This window comes from Rhinopithecus roxellana, chromosome 2, assembly GCF_007565055.1.
Source record: "Rhinopithecus roxellana isolate Shanxi Qingling chromosome 2, ASM756505v1, whole genome shotgun sequence".
Classification (NCBI taxonomy): Eukaryota; Metazoa; Chordata; class Mammalia; order Primates; family Cercopithecidae; genus Rhinopithecus; species Rhinopithecus roxellana.
The window spans coordinates 14,717,065-14,739,070 of record NC_044550.1 but is presented as its reverse complement, the minus strand read 5'-3'; the positions used below and the strand labels follow the sequence as shown (position 1 = coordinate 14,739,070).

General features: G+C 42.6%; 1 protein-coding gene and 1 pseudogene across 8 annotated transcripts in view; both read right to left on the bottom strand.

Annotated features, from left to right (window-relative positions):
- Window positions 1–3,125: 3,125 nt before the first annotated feature.
- LOC104662329 lies at window positions 3,126–3,732 on the bottom strand (annotated as a pseudogene). The gene has a single exon (XR_747972.2). The product of XR_747972.2 is annotated as a 60S ribosomal protein L17 pseudogene (transcript).
- A 5,490-nt stretch (window positions 3,733–9,222) lies between these two features.
- The window catches only part of NFKB1 (nuclear factor kappa B subunit 1), a 124,623-nt gene continuing 111,839 nt past the window's right edge, over window positions 9,223–22,006 (bottom strand). For all 7 annotated transcript variants that reach the window (XM_010363320.2, XM_010363319.2, XM_030914961.1 and 4 more), the window contains 8 exons: window positions 19,789–19,990; window positions 19,159–19,328; window positions 18,728–18,830; window positions 15,737–15,861; window positions 14,319–14,385; window positions 13,820–13,992; window positions 12,839–12,995; window positions 9,223–9,898 (listed from right to left, as the gene is read on the bottom strand). In XM_010363320.2, the coding sequence (XP_010361622.1) occupies window positions 9,738–9,898; window positions 12,839–12,995; window positions 13,820–13,992; window positions 14,319–14,385; window positions 15,737–15,861; window positions 18,728–18,830; window positions 19,159–19,328; window positions 19,789–19,990 (1,158 nt within the window). In that variant the 3' untranslated portion in view covers window positions 9,223–9,737. The remainder of the gene's footprint in view (window positions 9,899–12,838; window positions 12,996–13,819; window positions 13,993–14,318; window positions 14,386–15,736; window positions 15,862–18,727; window positions 18,831–19,158; window positions 19,329–19,788; window positions 19,991–22,006) is intronic.

Genomic DNA, 22,006 nt, shown 5'->3' with positions numbered 1-22,006 from the left:
GTGGGCACCTGGGTGTCCTATTAGCTGGGGGATGCGTCACCTACTTCCTTGTGCTAGGATGCTGCAGTGGCAATAGTACCTCTAGTGAGGAAGGCTGTTGGGGACATAATTTGCCAAAGTGGGTGAAGGAAGGGCCCCTATTCTTTTACAATGAGCTCTCAAGCCAAAGTGGGTGACTGACATGCTTCCCTACCCATATTTTTGGTATTGGAATGAAAAGATTTTTAACTAGTCAACTTACAAACATGAGTGAGATTTTGCCTTGTCAAAGATCCAAATTTTGTGTGCGTGCACGTGCGTGTGTAAGTGTGAAGGCTGCGTGTGGTGCAAGGGCTATGGGCCCATGCTCTGATACTGAACCTCCCAGTACTGGCCTTGGACCAATCACTTAACCTCTAAGCCTCAGTTTCCTTATCTTGAAGGTGAGATTAATGGTAATAACTATCTCACAGTGTTACTGTGAAGATTAAATAAAATAAAGATATAAATTTAGTAAATGCTGGTTTATCAATATCATTCGTCAAAGGATAAGGCTGGTGGTGGCTGGAGGGATCAAGCCTAAGAACCTTTCATTCTGCTTGCCAAAAGGAAAGAGCAAATTAAGCCTTCTGTACTAAGGGAAAATAATCATTAGGCTTCATGACCTGAGTTGAAGGAGAAAAATTCAGGCAGAAAGCTGAAGAAATTTCTGATTCCTTTTTTTGGTAAAGTTTTTCCAATTTTACAGAAGCAATAAAATAAAATAGAGTAGCACTAGGCAAGCCAGCTGTTGGATGATTGTGCAAAGTTCTGCTTCTTCCAGCAGAGGCCTCTTGTGCTCAGGAAATGAGGCTGGTGGTGGGTGGAAGGGAGTGCCCTGGGCCAGGATGCTGGCTTCCTGGAGGCTTCCCCAGAGTACCGGGCGTCTGCTGCCTTCAGCGAGGGGAGGGGAGTCTAAGGAAACACTTGCAGGGCTGCTTCCCAAACCCCTCACCTTCTGGGCTTCAGGGAGCGGGATGCCAGTGCCCCAGAGGAATGCATGAATGTGAAACTACCTTAAAGAAGGAAATAAAGAGAAACAGAGAAAAGAATGGAGGGATGAAGGGGTAAAGAGCTGGGAGAAAGAGAAAAAGAAAGAGAAAGAGAAGAGTTGAGAGAAAGAGACTAGGAGAGAGAGAGAAAGGAAAAAGGAAGGGAGAGAAGAAGAATGAGAGAGAAAAGGTTAGAAATGGTGAGAGAGAGAGAGAAAGTGTGGGGAGACAGAAAGGTAGAAAGAAGGGAGAGAAAGGAAGACAGAATAAGAAAAGGAGAGAAAGGAAAGGAGAGAGAAAAGACAGAGACAGAGGGAGAGAGAAAGGGAGAAAGAGAAAGGAGGGGCTGAGAAGGAAGGGAAGAAGGAGAAAGAAGGAACCCAAAGGGTGGCTCTGTTTGCTGAGTTCTGATTTCTTTCCTGGCTCCAGGGCTAATAAAGGCTGAGCACTAGCATAGCTGGATCACAAGGTTCAGATCCACAGAGCAAATTTGTCCACTTTCTGCCTGCCTTTTTTTAGTTACAGACAGGTCCCAGACTTAACAATGGTTCGATTTATGATTTCGTGACTTTTTGACTTTATGATGGGTTTATCAGGGTATTAGGTGCACTTTCGACTTATAATGGGTTTCAGGACATAACCCTATTGTAAGTGGAGGAACATGTGTATTTCATTTCCATCCACTGTTGCTACCTTGGCAAAAGGGTGGCATATAAATGCTTTTTAATTCACATTGACTTACTATGGATCTATGAAAACTTGGCAGCAAGCCTCCTGAATAGATGATTGACAGAGGAGAAGTCAGATGAGCTATTTAAAGGCTCAGTAACAAAACAATCAGGAAAGGACCAAAACTGTGAGCTATGGGCATGATTTGGGGAAAGGAATTACATTCTGCTGATGGAGGGACCAAAATGGTCCCTGGCCCACACGTTGTGTGCATATGTTACTCATCATTCAAGATGTGCATTTGGCTAGGCAGTAAAGGAAGGCAGGGCCAAATGGTGGCTTTGACCTTCCCAGATCAAAACTGGGATGGAGAAGAATGCTAAGGACTGCTTGCATCAATCAGGCCTGAGAGGTTCCCTCATCCATGAGCATATACACACTTCCTAAGTATACATGGTCTCCATCTATTTGGGAGGTAAAATTCCCCCTGCCACTGTGGTCGCAGGCAGCAGTGGTGGAGGGGCAGGGGCTTCAGGACCTAAAGGAAGAGAACAAGAATGTTGCTTTTTGGCAGCCTTGCTCCTGTAGCAGGACCTGTCTGTGGGATTACGATGGGCCTTTATGGGGATGTCATTTCTGGTCCGTTTGGCCTCTCTAGGCCAGGCTTTGCTTCAGCTGTGAGGCAAGATTCTGCATTAACATGGGTGGCCCATGGATAGCTTTTTGGGGGTCCTGGCTTGAATTGTTGAGGGAATGTGAAGGGACACAAAGAAATGGCAAAAAGGGGCAAGTGATGGAGGAAAAAAGCTTCTGAGGCCCCCAAAGCAAAAGGAATGGGGCTGGAAGGAGTGGGTAGGAGGAAGAAAGTCAGTATGGACTCAAGGCCTCTTCCTGGGCCTGTTCCTGGGGACTGGTGCCAAGCATGATGTGTGCTGAAGTTGAATTAGTTTGTTGAGGGAATGCTGGCTTCCTGCTGTTTGGCCACCCTTGGATAATACTTCAGAGCCCCCAGTTGGCAAGCTTCTTCCCTCTCCTGGGCATGACCCACCCCTTCGAAGCAGTTGTGTGTTCCATGACGCACAGCTGCAGCGTGAAGCCAAGGAGTACGGTATGTGGATTGAAGACTGAGTCCTGGCCCAGCCCTTGCTCTTTACATTAGACCAGGGACCTTCCAGCATATCAGCAACTCTGTCCTGTGGAGAATGGCAGGAATTAAAATCCCTCCCTGTTCACCTCTCAGGTTGCTATGACAGTCACTACTTGAAAATATTTTCTAAATGAAAACATTCACATTTAAAGTTTTTATTTTTGCTAATTTTTTCAAAATTACAGAAAAAAATTATTTCAAAAGACTAAGGGAACATTTGCATTTGAATAAAGTGATAAAAAGGGATTCTGAAAATAAAAAAAACCCATGATATGAAGTTTTTCATTCAATTTTTTTTCTTTTAATTACATTTATTTTAATGCTGAATTTACTCCCATGCCATAAGTTTTTGTTTCTTCAGTTTCTTCTGGGATATCTTTTTCTTCTGGGCAACCTCCTCTTCTGGTTTAGGAATAATCTGTTTCTTTTCAGTAAGGATCATCTCAATGTGGCAGGGAGAGCTCATGTATGGGTTAATCCAACCATGAACTCTGTAGGTCCGTCAGCGCATCTTAGGTGCTTTGTTCACTTGGATATGCTCGATGACCAGAGAATCTACATCTAAACCCTTAAGTTCAGCATTACTCTCTGCGTTTTTAAGCATGTGCAGCAAAAATTCAGCACTCTTTTTGGGCCACCGACCTTGTGTCCAGCCCCACTGCTTAGCCTGGGCACACCTGCCAACTCCACCATTGTAACATCGGAATGGTATGCACTGTTTCTGAAAAGTGACATCTTTCAGATACTTCGTGGCTTTTCGAATACGCATACCCTTGATGGCCTGGGCAGTTTCACGAGTGTTCTTAAAGTGAACACGAAGATTGGAACCTCTTGATTTGCATGATTTCGTGGGATTCTCCGGGTCAAGTGAATAGCGAACCATTTTCACAGATTACCTCAGGCCGCTTAGGGAAAGAGCTTCATTCAATTTTTTAAAGCCAAAAAATAAATTGTGCAGTATTGCTTTAGGAAAAGGAAAAAGGAAACTGTGAAACAGTTTTGAAATGAAGAAAATATCTATCTCTTTTCACCAGGGAACAGACCTAATAACCTGGTTGTCTAGTATTGGGCATCAACTTACAGCCTTCCCTGACTGATGCACCCCCAAAATAGTCCTCAGGGTTCCACCTCACTGTCTTCATCACCAGCTCCGCTTCCTGGATCCCAAGAGGGAATCCTGGGAGAAAGGGTTTTGAGAATTTCTGTTTCATCTGCTATCCTTCTGGCCTGAAGAGAATATTATTTCCACAAGAATCAATTTCTGCTCCTTTCCAATTTATCTGAGAAAGTGGGAGCCAAGGTCTTTCTGGCTCTCTGCAGATCACAACCAAGATAAACTTGCTTGTCCCTTTCTTTTGGATAGGATCTTGAAGGGCCAAGGACTCTTGAATGCTAACAGTGGTGTCTACAAGCCCAGGACTTCTTGTGCAGCATTTAAGGAACTATGGAGCATAGAGGTTGGAGAACAGAGATCTCTGTGAATCAGTGCGAGGGCAACAAGACGTAGCTGGTGTAACTTTTCTCCAGCCTACCTGCCCTTATATCCTTGATCATCTCTGAGGATTTCCTTAAGAAAAACCGTGACTTTGTGCTTACAATGCAACCTTCATGCTTAATCCTAGGAAATGATTTTGCCTTTAGTAATGGCCATTTACCATGGTTGTAGGTGACTTTCAGAGTGAATGTCTGCATATAAGTTGGAACTAGAAAGAAACTTATGGCTTATCCTCCCTCAGGGAAGGGATTTTGACCTGTGCCAAAGACTGTGACCTGTTCCAAAATCAACAGCTCTCTTAATACTGGGAACAGAAGTAGACCACCCTCCTATCTTCACTGCTCTTAGTGTGACCAAGGGACTGAAGTTTTTCTCCAGCACAACATGAGAGGAGGTGACACATTCAAAACTCCCTCACATACTTTTCTCAGCATTTTTCTCCTGGCTGACTGGGGCTGTCACCCCTAGCAAGACCTTAGGAACCAAGCGTTGGAGGAAGAATGACTGTCAGCCTGGATCCCTGCATGGCTAAGTGGAAGAGAGACACTACTTACCCCTAACCCTGCTGCAGTGTTGTTACTGGAGTCAAGTGATCCTGCAGTCATGCCTCTCATGTGTCTCAGTTTCCCCATGACCACCCACTGTAGTGCCTGGCAAGCAACAGATGCCCAAGAAATCTTGATTGAATACGTATCTTTATTCTTTGAAGACTCTTGTGATAGTTCAATGAAATAATCACTTTGGAAAGAGATATTAATGTGGAAAAGCTGGTTGACAGAAGTAAGATGATGCTATCTCACCCCTTTCCTCCCTTTCAACTTAAGAAGCTTGAACAACTTGTTGAACTATTCATTTGTCCAGGGTAACAGAAAAAGGATATTGTGGACATAATGAAATCCATGTAATTGAAGGAGATCCATTTAATTTCAAGCCTCTCCTCAGTGTCTCCCCCAATTCCAAAACCAAATCACAAACCTGGACAACCAATGGACAGGAACTTTAGTCTCTAGGATTGGTATTTACATGAAGCAGCCAGCCACAGTGAGGCCAATGGAGAAGAGATACTCTCACTTTGTAGGCGTTCAGAAAAAGAGAAAAATTTGAATGGTTTAGGAAGGTGATCTTTAAGATCTTATCCAATCCCAAGTTCTGTGATCGTCAAGAAAATAAACAGAATTTTAGTTTCATCCTGTTTTGACTCCTGTGCCTCCCATGTCCATTCCCTGGGGAAGCACAAGTCAGAAAGAGAATTTCCCCCAAAAGCACAAAATAGGAGGCTGAAAGAAATGAATAACTTTCAGTCAATGAATAATTCATATTTAAGCATCCTTGCCTCTTATTAGGGGGAGAATCAAGTCTCCAAGCAATATGTCCTTTTAGTTATACTTTGGGTACATTTTGCATTTTGGTTGGGTACATGATGACTCCATCATCTTTGTATAGGACTGTAGGCATTTTTCCTTCTCTTTTAAATAAAGCATCTTTTGGTCAAAGGACTGCAAACCTCACTAAAGAATAGTCTTTGGAATCAGATGGGCCTGCATGTGAATCTGGGGTGAGTTATTTAATAACTTCAGATCATTCATTTCCTTATTATAAACTGGGGTTAAATATATACCTCATGGGGTGTCTTGAGAATTATCATTAGAAATTATTAATCCAAAGAGGCTGGCATGTAATAAATGCTCCATGCTGGCTGGATCTTTCCCCTCCTCCTTTTTTTCTGCTAAAATGTACAAAGTCCAGTTTGTGCGGCTGCATTCCGTGGTGGTGACCAGGAACGTCTGTGCCACATTCAGCTACTTCAGGAGACACAGGTAGGTAAATGAGCAGCAGCAGGGCTTCGTTCTGCTGAAAAGAAAGACTGCTGATCCTGAAAAAGTCTGGGTTATGCCTGCAGAGTATAGAAACCTCAAAAATGACTGAAGTTCTGAGGAAGCTATTTTTAAATGGCCTCCTGCTGTGACACAAGCTTTCTGGGAAGGTTTATTTCAGGCCCATTATAGCTTTCCACCTGATCTCCTGCATTCCTTTTGGTTTATCTCCATCTGCTGGTACAATATGAAAGATACTTTCACAGAGACCCAGACGACTGGTGGCCTTGCTGTTGCAGCACCACACAGAGGTTCAGGCCAGCACTGAGATCTGGGAGGAAGAAGAAGAAGTTTCTGAGACAGAAGAGAAATGGGGCTTCTTATGAAAGAAGGGGAATGTCATTTTTCTATCTTGGCGTGAGTTACTTAGTTGTTCCTCCTCCTCAAGTCAGCTTCGCTTCAAGTGAACTTCTGGTAGGTGAGCTGTCAAGTTGGAAGCCTGGAGCATGGTGACAATCCACTCCACACTTAAGGCTTAAAACCTCAACCATTATTTAATTTGCTCACGAATCTGCAATGTGGGCAGGGCTCTGCAGCACAGCTTGTCTCTATTCTGGGCAGCATCAGCTGAGGCAGTTTGAAGGCTAGATGGGGTGACTCAGTGGCTGAGGGCTGGAATCTTCTGAAAGCTTCACTCCCTTACACATCTCTTGGTTGATGCTGGCATCAGCCAGGGTCTCAGTAAGTCTGTGGACTGAACACCTGCACTTGGTTCCTCCATGTGGCCACTTGGCTCCCTCAGAGCACAATAACCAGCTTCTAAGAGAGAGGGCCCAGCACGATGGGGCAGAAGTTGTTTTCCATTTTATGACTTAACCTTGGAAGTCACTTAGCATCTCCTCCGTCCTTGTCACAGGTCTGCTTAGATTCTCAGAGAAGGAACCCAGGCCCCTCCCCTCAGTGGGAGGAGTGTCAGTGTCATGTTGTAAGACAAGAGGCCTTGTAGTGGCCAGCTGGGAAACAGTAATCTGCCACAGAAAGGAACCTGCAGAGGAGTGGAGGCATGGGCTGCTTGTTGGAAAATTAAGAATTAAGGAAAGTCAGAGCTGTATTTTTTCACTTTACAGAAACTTCACTTTACAGTGGGGCTGGGTAAGGGTGGAGAAATGGCAATGTAATAGAAAACAGAAGTAGAATTTTCCTTGAGAATCTATTTATTTGGGAGATGCTGTAAAATGAAGAACCTAAACTGGTTTTATACCAGTGAAAAGTTTTGCTTTAAAAAGCCTTCTCTATTTCAAGATTATTTATCAATGACATCTGGTACTTCCAATATTTTTATGGCTTAATTTTTGACATATTTGGAAATTATTTTGATGAAAGGAGGGAGGCAGGTGTTCAGATGGACTGTTTTCAAGTGAATTGCCAGTTGAGACCTCTGTTTATTGAGTGATATGGTTTGACTGTGTCCCCACTCAAATCTCATCTTGAATTATAGCTTCCACAATTCGCACGTGTTGTGGGAGGGACCCGGTGGGAGATAATTGAATCATGAAGGCAGTTTCCCCCATACTGTTCTTGTGGTAGTAAGTTTCATGAGATCTGATGGTTTTGTAAGGGGGAAGCCCTTTCGCTTGTCTCTCATTTTCCTTTTGCCTGCTTCCATGTAAGACGTGTCTTTCACCTTCTGCCATGATCGTGAGGCCTCCCCAAACACGTGGAATTGTGAGTCCATTGAACCTCTTTTTCTTTATAAATTACGCAGTCTCGGGTATGTCTTTATCAGCATTTATCAGACTAATATATTGAGTAATCATCTTTTTCTCATTGATTTGGAATTTTACTTTATCATATACTAAATTCCTATATATTTTGGAGCCTCCTTCTGGACTCAAATTATTTTTATCTGCCTTCTCATCAAGATAATGTCCCATCATGAGCTCTGGAGCTAGACAGGGCTGGGTGTAAACTCAGAAGCAGCTTAGCTATGGTTTACTTTAAGCCTCAATTTCCTTCTCTATAAGTTGGGTTGTTGTTTCAAGATTAATGGCTCAACGTGTTGCAAAAAATTGTTCTGCATGGTTCCCAGTACCTGTGCAAGCAAGGTTCTTGGGGAAACGGACTCTGAGTTGGAAATTTATGTGTTAAATGTTTTTCTGGAGTGCCTTCAAGATCAACAGCTATGGAAGGGTGAGAGAGTAAGCAGCATGGGCAGAGGGAGAAGTTGAGTGCAATGCAGCCTCAGCCACTCTAATGGGAACCCTGAAGTTTAAACAGCCCTTCAGTGTTGTCCGGTGTTGGACAGGCTTATTCATATGCCCACACTGATCAATTTGCATGGGTGCCAGTGTGGAAATGGACACGGCCTACAAAGACATGGCTCTCTGCAGCAGAGGCATTCCATGAGGAAGCTGACAGCTAGAGTGCACCACCAGCAGACCAGTCCTTTGTCAAAGGGGAATTGCGGCTGCGCATCACAGTGTCGACCATAGTACCTAGTTCAAAAACTTTGATTTTTTTTCCTCTTCCCTTACTCCCAATTCTTTCAGAAGCAGTTCAGCAAAGCTTCATGCTGGAAGGCTCCTAGTCCAGGGCCCTCTAGTATATGGAAATTTTAACACTTTATCACAGAGGTGTGGAGAAGACATTGAAGAGATGTAGCATTGTATAAGATGGAGGAAAGTGAGGTGGCACAATCTAAATACGATGAGCTGGGTATGGATTTCACAAATCCAAAGCTTTCATCTTAGGTTAAAACACTTTCCTTTCGATCATTATTTGTTCATTTCTAGATTAAAAAATTGACTCTAATAGGCAATGTGAATGTGATAACCAGGCTATGGAATTATCCCATGATTATAAGGAAACATCTTAGAAAAGTATTTGCACAGATCAAACAAGGTGAGGTCATCAATTTGCTTTTCCTTTTATTATAAAAGTAAAATAAAAAATAGCATTTATAAATCCAACATTTTTTCATTTAAAGTATTTGATCTAAAAAACATATTTACAATAGCAAAATGCAGAAAAGGGGGAAAATACCATTTTCAGCAATGATTGTAACCATGTTTAAATATTGACAAGTACTTTTTTTTTTCAAATCAGAGAAATAACCACATTAGAAAAAGCAATATGCTTTTTTTTAAAATGGCACGTCAAGTGACTCTCATTTTAAAATATCCCTTTTCTTAACCCTTAATTTGAATGCAAAACGATGTTGTGGATGGTCAGAAGGAATGCCAGGTGGAGACAGTGATACCTTTAATGACAATAGGAACGTAGCAGAGGGACAAAAGCAATGACAACAGAAAGCAGCTGTGATCCGGCAGCAGCCGGCAAAGCTTAGTAAGCAACCTCATCCCCAGATGCATCCACTCAGCCAGTGCTGTGATTGCTAGATACTATCTGTAAGTGAACCAAACTAAAATTCGTTTATGAACCAAGAAAGGAAGCCAAGTTGAAAAGGTCTCGAGTTATATCGAGAATGATTCAGGCAGGCTGGCTCTCTGAGCACCTCTGGATGCGCTTCAGCTTCTGTTTTGTGGACAATGCAGTAGAATTTTAGGGCTTTGGTTTATACGGTGTGGGAAATTGTCAGCAGGCTAAATTTTGCCTTCTAGAGGTCCTTCCTGCCCATAATCATGGGGCATTTTGTTGAGAGTTAGCAGTGAGCCACCACTGGTCAGAGACTCAGTAAAGCTGAGTTTGCGGAAGGACGTCTCCACGCCACTGTCGCAGACACTGTCGCTGTCTCGGAGCTCATCTGAGGGGAGAAAGCACAAATTCACTGGGGGAATGGCCGGGACCAGGCAAAGCCTTTGCTCTCATACACCTTATGCTCCAGATGGGCTCCAAGTTTGGCTCTAAAAAGCTCATGGACTATTCTGTGGACAACTCTTGCCCACTGGCTTCTGCCAGCCACACATCCCACCTATGCCACCCCCACTGTCACGACTGCTTACCGTGGTGGGAAGGGCAGAAGGTACTGTGGGACATACTGCGAGGATGTTATGAATTAGCCAAATGTCAGAATTAGCCAAATGCTTTCACATCTTTCTCCTGCAATCTAGTCTTGTGTTTGAGAATCCTTTCTGAATTATCTTCACTCACAGTGGACCTTTTCTTCCCTTAGAAATCAGGTGTATTTTTCCAACCGCCGTATTATCTATTTTATAGCTGAGGAAACTGCTGAATCTCAGCAAAATAAATTGATGACAGAAGCAAGAACTAAAAATTAGCTCTCTGGGCCTCATATGCTATTACAGCATACATTGCCTTGAAAACACTTTTGGTAGCAAAGAAGTAAAATGATTTTAGTGAAAATGAGTCTATACTGGAAAATCAGGTTGAATTCCCTTTGTTGATAAGTATCCTTAGGGATATGACCAAGGCAAATTATTTCCTATACAGTGAGTAAGGAAACGGAAGTCTAATATACACTAATCAAAATGCTATCTTCTTAGGTATCAAATTCCAGTATTAGAATATTAAGACTTTAATGCCAGTGGCATGACTATCATCTTGGTACTGATTGATTTATTTAATCAACCAATCTTTATTTGGTGTCTACTATGTGCTACAAACTATGAGATATCCTAAAAATAACTACAAATTAGGGGCTTAATGCTTAGGTAGGTATTTACTTTTTTAAACAATGTAAGTACTTGCTTTTTTTTTTTTTTTTTTTTAATATCTGTGCAGAAGGAGCACTGGGCAGTGACTCAGGAGATCTGGGTTGTTTTCCAGCGGATACATTATTCCTTTCTCAAGTGCACACAATGGCACCTGCCCTTGCTCCCCTGGGAAGGCCCCCTGGCAGGGTGAGATGGGTGCTGTAATTGAGTGGCAAGAAAGAGCCAGCCAATTAAGAGCTTTCCAGGGAATGGGAAGAGAACGGTCAAAAGGCTGGATCAGACCAGTGAGCCAGGGGAGCAGAGAAAACCCTTGGGAATGGAAGGGCAGTGTGGACAGTGTGGAGGAAGAGGTTCCACAGCAATGTTTAAGAAAGCAAACGAGTAAAACAGGGACACAGTTTTATGTTTAAAACCTCGAACATTGCTAGGCACACAGTGTATGCTCGATCAGGATTTGCTGAATGAATGACTGAATGAGCTGAAGGGTATAACCCAGAAGTAACACAATGTCACTAATTTTTAAAAAGAATCACACTATCTGGTGGGCAGACAGTGGACTGAAGGGAGGTGGACAGGAAGGAAACAAGGGGACTGAGTAGGAGCCGTGCAAGAATCTAGGCAGGAAATGACGGCGGGCTGGACTAGGGCGGTGGTTGCAGACAGGATGACATTTGATGGGTCGCATATGAAGTGATTAGTGCCAGAAAGGACTCCTGAGGAATTCCTGGGTTTTGTCTTAACCTCCTGGAAGATGGCAGTGCTTCTGACAGATGTGGCGAGTATTGGGCTTGGGTGAGGTAGAAAGCAGGGAGGGTTTAGGACTGACCCTGGAAGGCTGTGACTTTAAAAGGTGAGTGTGGAAGAGGCAGCCAGGGGAGTGTGCTGTGGAGGAGCCAGGAATGGAGACGGTCTGAAGTTGAAGGTAGGGGTCAACCATGACACACTCTGTGAGTTGTCAAGGTGAAAAGGAGGTGACTAGATCTGGCAATGTGGAGGTGACTGGTCACTGTGAGGAGAGCAGGCCTGGTGGAGTGGTGGGGATGTGATCCCAACTACAGGAGGCCAAGCAGAGAGTGGAAGGTGGTAAGCTGGAAAGAACAGCTCTAAAAAATTCTTCTGAGGAGCTCTGCTGTGTAAGGGAATAGAGCAATTGGACTGTAGTTAAATGGGATGTGGGATTAAGAGGGTGATTGTTTCGGTGTGTTTTGTTTTTAAAGATGAGGAAATCATGAAATGCTTGCTAGGTGATCTGGTCGGAGAGTGGGGAGGAGGAAGGGCTAGAACAGGAGACAGAGGTAAGAACGAACAGTAACAACCTAGTAGAGGTGAGGGGGCTAGACCCCGGGGAGAGGTGGCTCCTCAGCTGGGCAAAGAAATTTAACCCACCAAGCCCAGATGGAAGGCTGCCAGTGTGGGCACAGGCACAGGTGGGCTGGCACTTGGTGCAAAGGTGAGAGGGTTCTGGTTTCTTCTGTTTTCAATAGAGTGTGAAGCAAGGGTGTTGCATGATTAAGGGGAGGGAAGGAGTGTTGGGGGATTAGAAATAGAAAGCATGGAATCGTCATTTACAGAGTGGGAGAATAAAATTGTAGGAAATACAGGATTACTGGGCTGGGTTGAGAGTCCATTTCATATGGTTGTGAGATTTTTGGTGGCATGACACATGGTCCCATTTACGGTGGGGGACAAGGTCAGTGTCATGAGCATGAGAGAGGAGGCAAAGGAAGGAGATCGTTCTCTCTCTGTATCTTGTTCTCTCTTTAAGGTAAATATTTCTCTCATGTCTTAAATTTAATCACCCGCATCATGTTGTTTTTCGTATTTATTGTATTATTTAGTGTTTACTAAGTAGTTCATGTGTCAATGTGATTTTCCAAGGGTACTGCCCCCTCATCTGAATGGTACTATCAAGAGAGGCAGAGGGTGAGCCCAGGGCGTACACAGACACACAGGGAACTGTATTGAGAAGATGAGAAAGAAAATTGCCACATCATATCCCAAGAGAGCTGAAGACACCAGCCTGGGGGAGCTGGAAAATATCTCCACTGTCTTTTGTCTTTTTTCTTTACCTATTTGCTGCCTTGTGGAGGCAGGCAAGAGAGGCAGCGAGTGGGCCTGAGAGGTGGTCTTCACTGGGCTGGAGGCTGCCTGGATCACTTCAATCGCTTCAGTGTAGCCCATTTGTCTCAGAGCCTCCACCAGCTCTCTGACTGTCCCTCCAGAGACCTGTGAGAAAAAAGGAAGGAGGAGCATGTTCCTGTGTTCGAGTCCCAGTGCAGGCTGTAAGCACTGACAGCCCACCCTTCCCTCTTCCATGCTGCCTCCTCCAATCAGGAGCCAGGAGGAAATGGAAAGGGCAGAGAACAGCGACTAAGAAAATACAGTCTTTGAATCAAGTTTCCTGTTTCGGCTCAAAGATCACTCAGAAATCACAGAGAAGTGGTTTGTAGTAAGCACACAGAGACAGAGAGAGAAGCGCTGAGGCAGTGAAACTCTGCCTACAGTGATGTCTACACAGTCTCCCTCTGTAAGCTGAAGCTCTGAAATCCATGGAGAAACAAAAGCTAACCATGAAATTTTCAACAGAAAACAACTTCACCCCATGCTTTTCTACATTTTATTTTTAGAAATGAAAAAAAAAAAAAATCACCAGGTAATGGCTCCACTAGGAGTCACCTCACAGAACATGACTCAATGCCCCGCCACGTGGTAAGGTGTGTTCTTGGGGACAGGAAGCTACGCATGTTGATTACAGTCGATTGTTTGCTCAGGGCTGTTCAAGTTCTGTGAAAATCCCGACCCTCTACATAGCATTTTCACAGGAAGTCTCTAGGTATTTGAAAACAGGGAAAATCTGAAGGTATCTGAAAACAGCATTCTCAGGAAGATGGGCTGCCAACTTTTAGCCTGGGTCACCCTCCCAGGCCTTGGGCAATGAGTGGTTTTCTTCTTCAGAGTTAAGGAACAGGGAAGGAGATTATGCCCTGGCCAGAGATGTTAACAGAGTAAAGTCAAAGGAAAATTGCTAAATCTGTAAGGTAACGTGTTACCTCATAGTTGTCCATAAGTGTTTTGGAAGGAGCAGGACTCAGCCGGAAGGCATTATTAAGTATCCCCAGGCCTAATTTCTGTGCCAGAGTAGCCCAGTTTTTGTCTGGATCAGGAATTTCTAGCAACTTATAGAGCTGCAGCTTCACATCTTCAGCCAGCTGTTTCATGTCTCCTGAAGGAAATGAAGAAAGAACACACTTGTTCTAACCTGCCATAGACACTCTGGAGGGACTGATCAATGCCACCTGGCTTCCTCCAACTCCCAGTGGAAGCAACCAAGCTACTCTACTTGAAGGTCCAAGCCCAGCTGAGTAGCAGGCAGTATATATTTATAGTAGATTAAAACTGGATATTCTCCTTATCTACCTCCAGCATCTTTTGGTTCTGAAATAAGAAATGTACTTTTCACAGTAGACCCTGGATAATGCTGGTTCCTCCCTTTAAATGATACTGTGGAGATAATAATGGTTATGAGAATCTGGTTCTATCACAACCCACCTTGTGCTAGTAAATCATCAGATGTAAACTCTGGCTCATATGGTTTCCCATTTAATATGTCAAATACCTGTTGGCAAGAAAAACACCAGAAATTGTTATACATCAAAGGGACCACTAGGGCAGTCTGTTTCTTTATGATAAAGAACTCAGCATGTCCTCCTTAGGAGGGCCTGGTACCCTAATGATGGAGGAATGGCAAGAAGAGTCAGGACCACCCTCCAAGAATATGGTACCCTTTGGGGGAAGAACAAGCTGTGGGAGCTCTGGTGCAAGGAAGTTGTGGTTTGTACAAACTCTCTGAGCTGGGTCAGAATACCCAACCAAACTGCAGAGAGTCAGAGCTATAGCCTTTTGGAAGGAACAGGCAGTCCAGGCCACCATGTCAATCATCTCCTGCTCAGAGACCTAAGGCTAGGGAAGAGCTTACTCAGAGCTGTGAAGCTGTGTCCCCTCTTCCATAGTAACAAGCTTGTGAGAATTAACTGTATAAGCTTGCTGAGATGTCTAGATGTTCACAAGGCTTGGTGTTAACCCTCTGGCAATACTGACGTTTTAACTGAGGGTTGAGAAATGTCTTAGGCTAAAAGAAAAAGAATTCCAAAGCTGCAGAAGCATTTGTGGTGTTCTCTGCAGTCACTCTGTTGCAGGCTGACCTGGGTAAGGAGAGCGTGGGGTCACTGAGTGCATCATCTTTTTGTGTTCTGTGGCAAGGCCTTCTGGGGAAATGAGGTGCTAACATAAAGGGAGAACCATGTAGTCTCTGCCAACATCAGTGAGCTGGACACAAACAGGCTGTGGGAGGCAGATGAGCAGTTTTAGAAGTGGAGCAGCTCTCGCCTCTAGAAGAACTGATCTTGTCTTGCTGGAGATCTTGCACGCTGCCCACCTCCTCCCTCTGGCTTTTCTTCCCAGGGCCAAATGACCTAGTAACTGCTTTATACCTTCAGATCTCAGCCCTGTGGAGTTTTGAGGAAGGCTTTAAATCTATTTACTCTGTTTTATATTTATTGAAATTCTAAGAAGAATTCTTAGTTTATTTTTACATCCCAAAATCACTTAGCTAAGTTCTAAGCAAACAGTAACATTTATCCTAGCTTCAGAAATTGAGATGGTAACAATTCTGGTGTGAATTCGGAATGGGTAACTTTTATGTGAATTTTGTGTTTTTCTTCTAACCTTTTCTCACATCTCAACTCTGATCTGATTAGGCATACACTTTCGTACTTAGAACTCAGCTGACCTAGATCTTTCATGGATAGGGTTTTTCAAGATAAAAATGGTCTCTGACAAACAGACTTTCTTAAAAATAAAAGGCATGTTCTTTGGGAAATAAAGCACTGGGAAGACCATCTGTTCTTACATTCCTGAACCTCTGACTCCCTCAGGGGCAGCCATCAGACAGATGGAGCGGCACTCACCTGCCAGCTGGCGGCCATATCTAGAGGCGTGGTTCCAGGCACAACTCCTTCATCCTCTCCTGCATTTTCCCAAGAGTCATCCAGGTCATAGAGAGGCTCAAAGTTCTCCACCAGGGGATCTGCTCCTGCAAAGTTAGGTTACACAGCATTAGGTAAACCCACATCTTGTCAACTTTCAACTGCCTGCAAAGGTCAGATTCCCAAAGGCAAAGCACTGTAGCAGCTTGAGGCAATCTCCTGGATAATTTTTAATGCATAAAACGTTTCCACTGGAATATCCAGAGAAATTGTTTTAAAATTGTAATTTGCTTTGATTGTTAAAGTTGTCTTATGACACCTTAAATAGCCAAAGATACTATCGAAAAAAAAAAAGACTTCAAATACTCTGACTTCACATTTAACTCTACAGGATATTTCTCAACTGACTGATGCATCTTTAATCTGAGGGATGATGGACAGCATGATTACAGCGACTAGGGTGCACCCTCAGGATTAGGGTCCCCACTGTTCAAATTTATGCATGACAATGTATTTCTCAGCCCCTTTTCTTGGACACTCAAAACAGCAAAGATGCTTGATATCTAGTGATAGCATGGCCAGTTTCATTGCTGGGTACAGCAATGCCAGGGTTCTGATCTTTAAATAAACAAACCTGCTAGGATGTATAATTATTGAAATATTTTGGGAAATCTAGTCTGCTCTTTAGCATCCAGCAAAAACAAAAACAACAAACAAACAAACAAAACACCAAAGTAACTCAAAGACTAGAGCTAGAGTTACTTCTCAGAGGCTTAGATTATTTTTATGAGTGTTTAGCTTGATGTCTAATGATGCCATTTTCGAGGGAGGAACTTGTTTTTATCTTGCTGGGAGAACATCAGATGTGTCAATATCAATAATAGTAGAGTACTTAATGGGAAGCAAAGAAGGATCTTCATGCTATTTCTTGATTTTACTCTCCCAGTTCTGGCCTGATCTATGAGACAATAAATGTAATCCCACCATAAAAACCATGGAGAAATTAAGATGAACAATTTACAGGACCAAAGACTGGAGGGATGAGCTATCCTTTAACTGACTTTTTTTTTCTGTGTGTGTGAGTGCAGTGGCACAGTCTCAGCTCACCGCAACCTCCACCTCCAGGGCTCAAGTGATTCTCCTGCCTCAGCCTTCCAAGTAGCTGGGATTACAGGTGCCTGCCACCACACCTGGCTAATTTTTGTATTTTTAGTAGAGATGGGGTTTCACCATGTTGGCCAGGTGAGTCTCAAACTCCCAACCTCAGGTGATCCACCCACCTTGGCCTCCCAAAGTGCTGGGATTACAGGTGTGAGCCTCCACACTTGGCCTTAACTGACCTTTTCCATGACATTAAGATTCGGGCTCGGTTTTTCATCTGAGTTTCTTCATTTATATATCAGAGAACTGTTACTTGCTATTCCTTTCATGGGATTCTGAGGATTCAATATAAAGCATTTTTAAAAGGGTTATAGTTTCTTTTTCTTTTCTTTTCTTTTTATTTATGTATTTTTTTGAGACAGGGTCTCATTCTATAGCTTAGGTTAGAGTGCAGTGGTGAAACTGTAGCTCACTGCGCCCTTGAACTCCCAGGCTCAAGCGATACTATTACCTCGGCCTCCCAAGTAGCTGGGACTATAGGCGAGTGACACCATGCCTGGCTACTTTTAAAAATTTTTAATAGACATGAGGTCTTACAATGTTGCCCAGGTTGGTCTCAAACTCCTAGTGCAAGTGATCCTCCCACCTCAGCCTCTCAAAGTGCTGGGATTACAGGTGTGAGCCAACCCGTCTGACTGGTTATAGATTCTTGTTGGAAGGCATTTAATTATAATCAGTGTCTTCTAAAACTATTAATAACCACTACAATCAGAGTTTCTTGTTCAAGAAAAAGCTCTATTTGTTAAATAGAGGTTTTTTTCCCTCTTTTTTTTTGGTATTTTTTTATTGTTCTCTCTTTTGTTAAAAGAGAAAAGAAAAATATGGTGTTCCCAAAGAAGTTCCTATGTCTTTAATTTGCTTTGTTTTCTTGAATTTATGTAGCGTTTACCTTCTAAGTTAAAAGAAAACCTCTAAAGTAAATCAGATATGTCAGGGCAGGCTTCAGATGCCAATTTCATTACACATATTTTGGGATTCTAAATATGCAAGGCACTAGAGATTCAAAGATGAACATGGATAATTTTCTGTACTTCACAGGACTACAGAATTAAATGGAATAACATCTGCAAACCTATGAACAAAATAGGAGAGAGAAACATAGTAGAGAGAATAAAGTCTTAAAGTTCACACTGCCCAAGTGTGATTCATAGCTCTGACACTTACTGGAACCCTGAAGTGGGATCTGGTAGTCTCTCTAGTCTGTTTCCTTGACTCTAAGATGGGGAATAGTAACGGTATTTGTCACAAGGGGTGACTGGGCATTAAATGAGACTGTGCACATAAAGTGCATATCATAGTGCCTGGGACATGGAAAGGTCACTAAGTGCTAGCCATTTTTAGTGCCTTCCACATAATGGGTCTTAATACATGGCCCATTTTCTTTTTCCTACACTTCAATTTCTAAGAGACATTTCTTTCAAAATGAAGTCTTTAAATGATTTCTTTCACCAATAATCTTTTTCTTCTGGGGACTTCTGATATGATCTGAGACTGATACCACTCAGAATTCCATAAGGAATCAAACTCTACTTTGAAAGACCCCTTGTCATGGGAGTCAATCTAAACAATCAAACCCCAAACAGATGAATCAGAAAGTAAAAACTAACATGACTGTCAGGGTAAAGCCCAAGATTACTAGTCCAAACAGTGCCTTATGGCAGATAAAATGTGATTTGCCATATAATTTTTATTTACCCTCGCTTTTCAGCAGTAGGTCTGTGGCTTAAAGAAGGCAACATGGCTGCTCTATTGAAGTTGGGTTTGCATTCCTGGTAACATTTTTTATTAATGACCGCCAGGTCGCCACCTTACCTGCTGCTTTGAGAAGAGCTGCCAGCCTGGTGGACCCTCTCCCAGCTGCTATATGCAGGGGTGTGGTTCCATCGTAGGTAGTACTGTCCACATGGGCGTCACCCTACAATCCAGCCCACACAGGAAAGCGTTAGTGGAAGGTTCTTTTGCCCTTCTGTCCCCACCTCCCAGTGTGCATGGCCCCTTGGGTCCTATTACTAGCCCAATTGCTACTTTGGGCTGGCTCTGTCATTGAAGATATCCCCAATTAGAGATGCCAAGCAAGGGGGTGGGGGAACATCTAAAGGTGCTACTCTGAAGCCCTCCATAAGTGTTAAATAAATAGAGCTGATTGTAAGGGAGAACAGCAGCTACTGACTTCATTCTTCGAAGAGATTTCCTTAAATCTCCCTCAGGAATTTAATGCAAAAGCAAGTAAGAGCGCCCTTCACCTCCAGGAGCAGGCAGCCTGCCAATGAGATGTTGTCGTGCTCCACAGCCAGGTGCAGTGCTGTGCGCCCGGACTTTTGCTCCTGAGCATTGACGTCGGCCCCAGCGGCCACCAGCAGCAGCAAACATGGCAGGCTATTGCTCATCATGGCTAGATGAATGGCATTCAGACCTAGAGTCCAAGCAAAGGGACAGTCACAGGATGGGATGGCTAACTCACAAGATGGCCCTTGGTGAAGCTGAAGGAAATGGCAAAAACTGAATCACGGGGAGGGACAGCAAAGGTACTGTAAGTCTATTGTTCTGCTTTGAAGACCCACAGTCTCCTATTATGTTCTCAGGAGACACTGAACATAAATAAACATTCCCTGAATAAACGACACTTTGTGTGCTTCAAGATGAATCTTTACTCAGGCCTCTGCTTTTTCCTCCTACTAACTATTCCAAATCATCTTTAAAAAAATTAGCTTTGGTGAGCAACAGAAATGCCCAAAAGAGATGATGAACTCCAGGTGACTAAGGAAAGCACTTTTGGGTACAAATCAAATAACACACAATTATCAAATACCTAGTAGATATTTAGAAGGCGGAGAAAGTTAATCCCACACCAATGATGTGTGATTGTCTCTTACCGTCCCCATTGGGGTGGTCAAGAAGTAGTGCTGCCTTTTTGTGCTTGAGTAAGATACTGAGAACTTTATCATGTCCTTCTTTGGCAGCTAGGTGCAAAACAGAGTTACCCAAGCGGTCCAGAAGGCTCAGGTCGGCCCCAGCCCTCAGCAAATCCTCCACCACATCTTCCTGCTTAGTGATCACTGCCAAGTGCAAGGGCGTCTGGAAAGTGAAGGGCAGGAGATTCACTGGTCAGCAGTGAACACTTACTTACAACTTACAGCTTGGTAGCTGTCACTGCAATGGGTGGGGTCATACTGCAGGAACATTTCTCATTCCCAGATTAACTCCTGACCTTGGCACCCAAGTTACCCTGTTCCATACCACGTGCTAAAGAAGTACATACACTGTACTAACACTTAGCCATTCAATAATTCAGGTTTTAAAATTTTTATTTATTTTAAATTTAATTGACAAATAGTAATTGTATATATTTATGAGGTACAATGTGATGTTTTAATATAAGTTTACAACATAAAATGATTAAATCAGATTAAGTTACAAATCCATCACTTCATATAATTTTTTCTGTGGTGGGTTATTTTCATATTTACAAGTCTTAATAACTTCTTGTTTCTCACTAAAATCCACTGATTGTTGATTTTGAGCACACCTAGTAGTAAATTTAGTTTTCTTAAATTTCTGGTAGGAGTTATCTTCAGCTGATTTTATATTAACAAATCAAAATAAGGCTATGTTTTCACTGAAGAAATTTAAATGAAGTACTCAGTAGAAACCAATTAACAAAAGTGCCATGATTCTATGCTGACACGGAAACTAAATTTACTAAATTAAAAAATACTGTCCCATGAACTGGCTCCTGAGACCAGTCAGTATAGCTTTCCTATACCCATTTCATAAAAGGTATTATAAGATTCTAAATAACATAACGAGGATAATACAAGTATTTCACCAAGGGGGCTCAGATGAATAAAAAAGGTGAGCTAATGATACCTAATAGGTACTTAAGTAGTCCATTTGACTATCCTGCCCACAAGGTATTACTTCGGTGAATGCAAATAAGATGTTTTGCAAACTGTGTTTTCAAAAATGAGTAAGACAAATACAATCACAAATGTATCCTTCAAAGAACTGAGTTCAATGACAGAGAACAGCACTGTATCTTTACACAAATCAGTTTATTTCACAGGAGCCTAACTATGACATCCAGCCAGTCTTGTGACAATTTGCCTAAAATTCCCTTTTCATTGAGCAGTTACTGGCTACAGCAGCAGGTGAGCCACCAACCTCCTAGCTATGTAGGTGACCACAGCACATGAGAACTGGCAGGATGAATGATGTGAGGGTCATCTAAATCTCAACTACAGTGATTATTTAATATATCAGACCAAGACCCTTTTATTTGCCAAATTATTACTCGCCTTTATTTCTTTCATTTTCTAGGACTATCACCCTGGCCTGAAATGAAGTGATGTCCTCAAAACTTTAGATATTGTTGCCAAGAGCCTTCTTCTCAAAAATAACTAAGTCAATAGAAACTGTTTACTAATCTGTGTTTTCTGAAATGCTACTTGGGGAGATGGGAAAAGGAAAGAGAATGAGAATGTAAAAAAAGGATCTGAAATTGTAAGATAGTATACTATCCAGGAATTAGAAATTATCTGTAGTTTGAATTTAATTTAAAAAAATGAGTCTGAGGTTTTTTTTTTTTTTTAATATTTTCTTCCACAGTCCAATCAATGGTTTTCCATGATATAAAGCTTCTAGGTCTTAAATCCAAGGATAATATCTTAAACAATTACACCTTCATGCTATGGCTGTGGGCGTGGGGACTTACACAGACATTCTGGATAGCCAAATATACAAATGTCCCAGCAACCCAACTCTTGTAGATGTATCTAGGTGAAATTCTGACACAAATCCACAAGAGGACATAAGTGAGGAGAGTCACTGCATTATTCTCTACTGAGGTAGGAAGTTAGAAGTTGGTTAAATGTCTACTACTAGGAAACAAGAATGTTATAGGTGGAAGATCCATACTAGATTCTCTTCAGGAGCTGAAACAACAAACTAGCTGTACACAGAACTGTGTGGATAAGCAGCGAAGGCAGAAATACAGTAACATGTAGCATAATGCCACTTACGTATTTAAAAAATATATGCACAAAGAACTATACAGATACACACAAGTGTGTGTAAAACTGGTGAAATCTGATT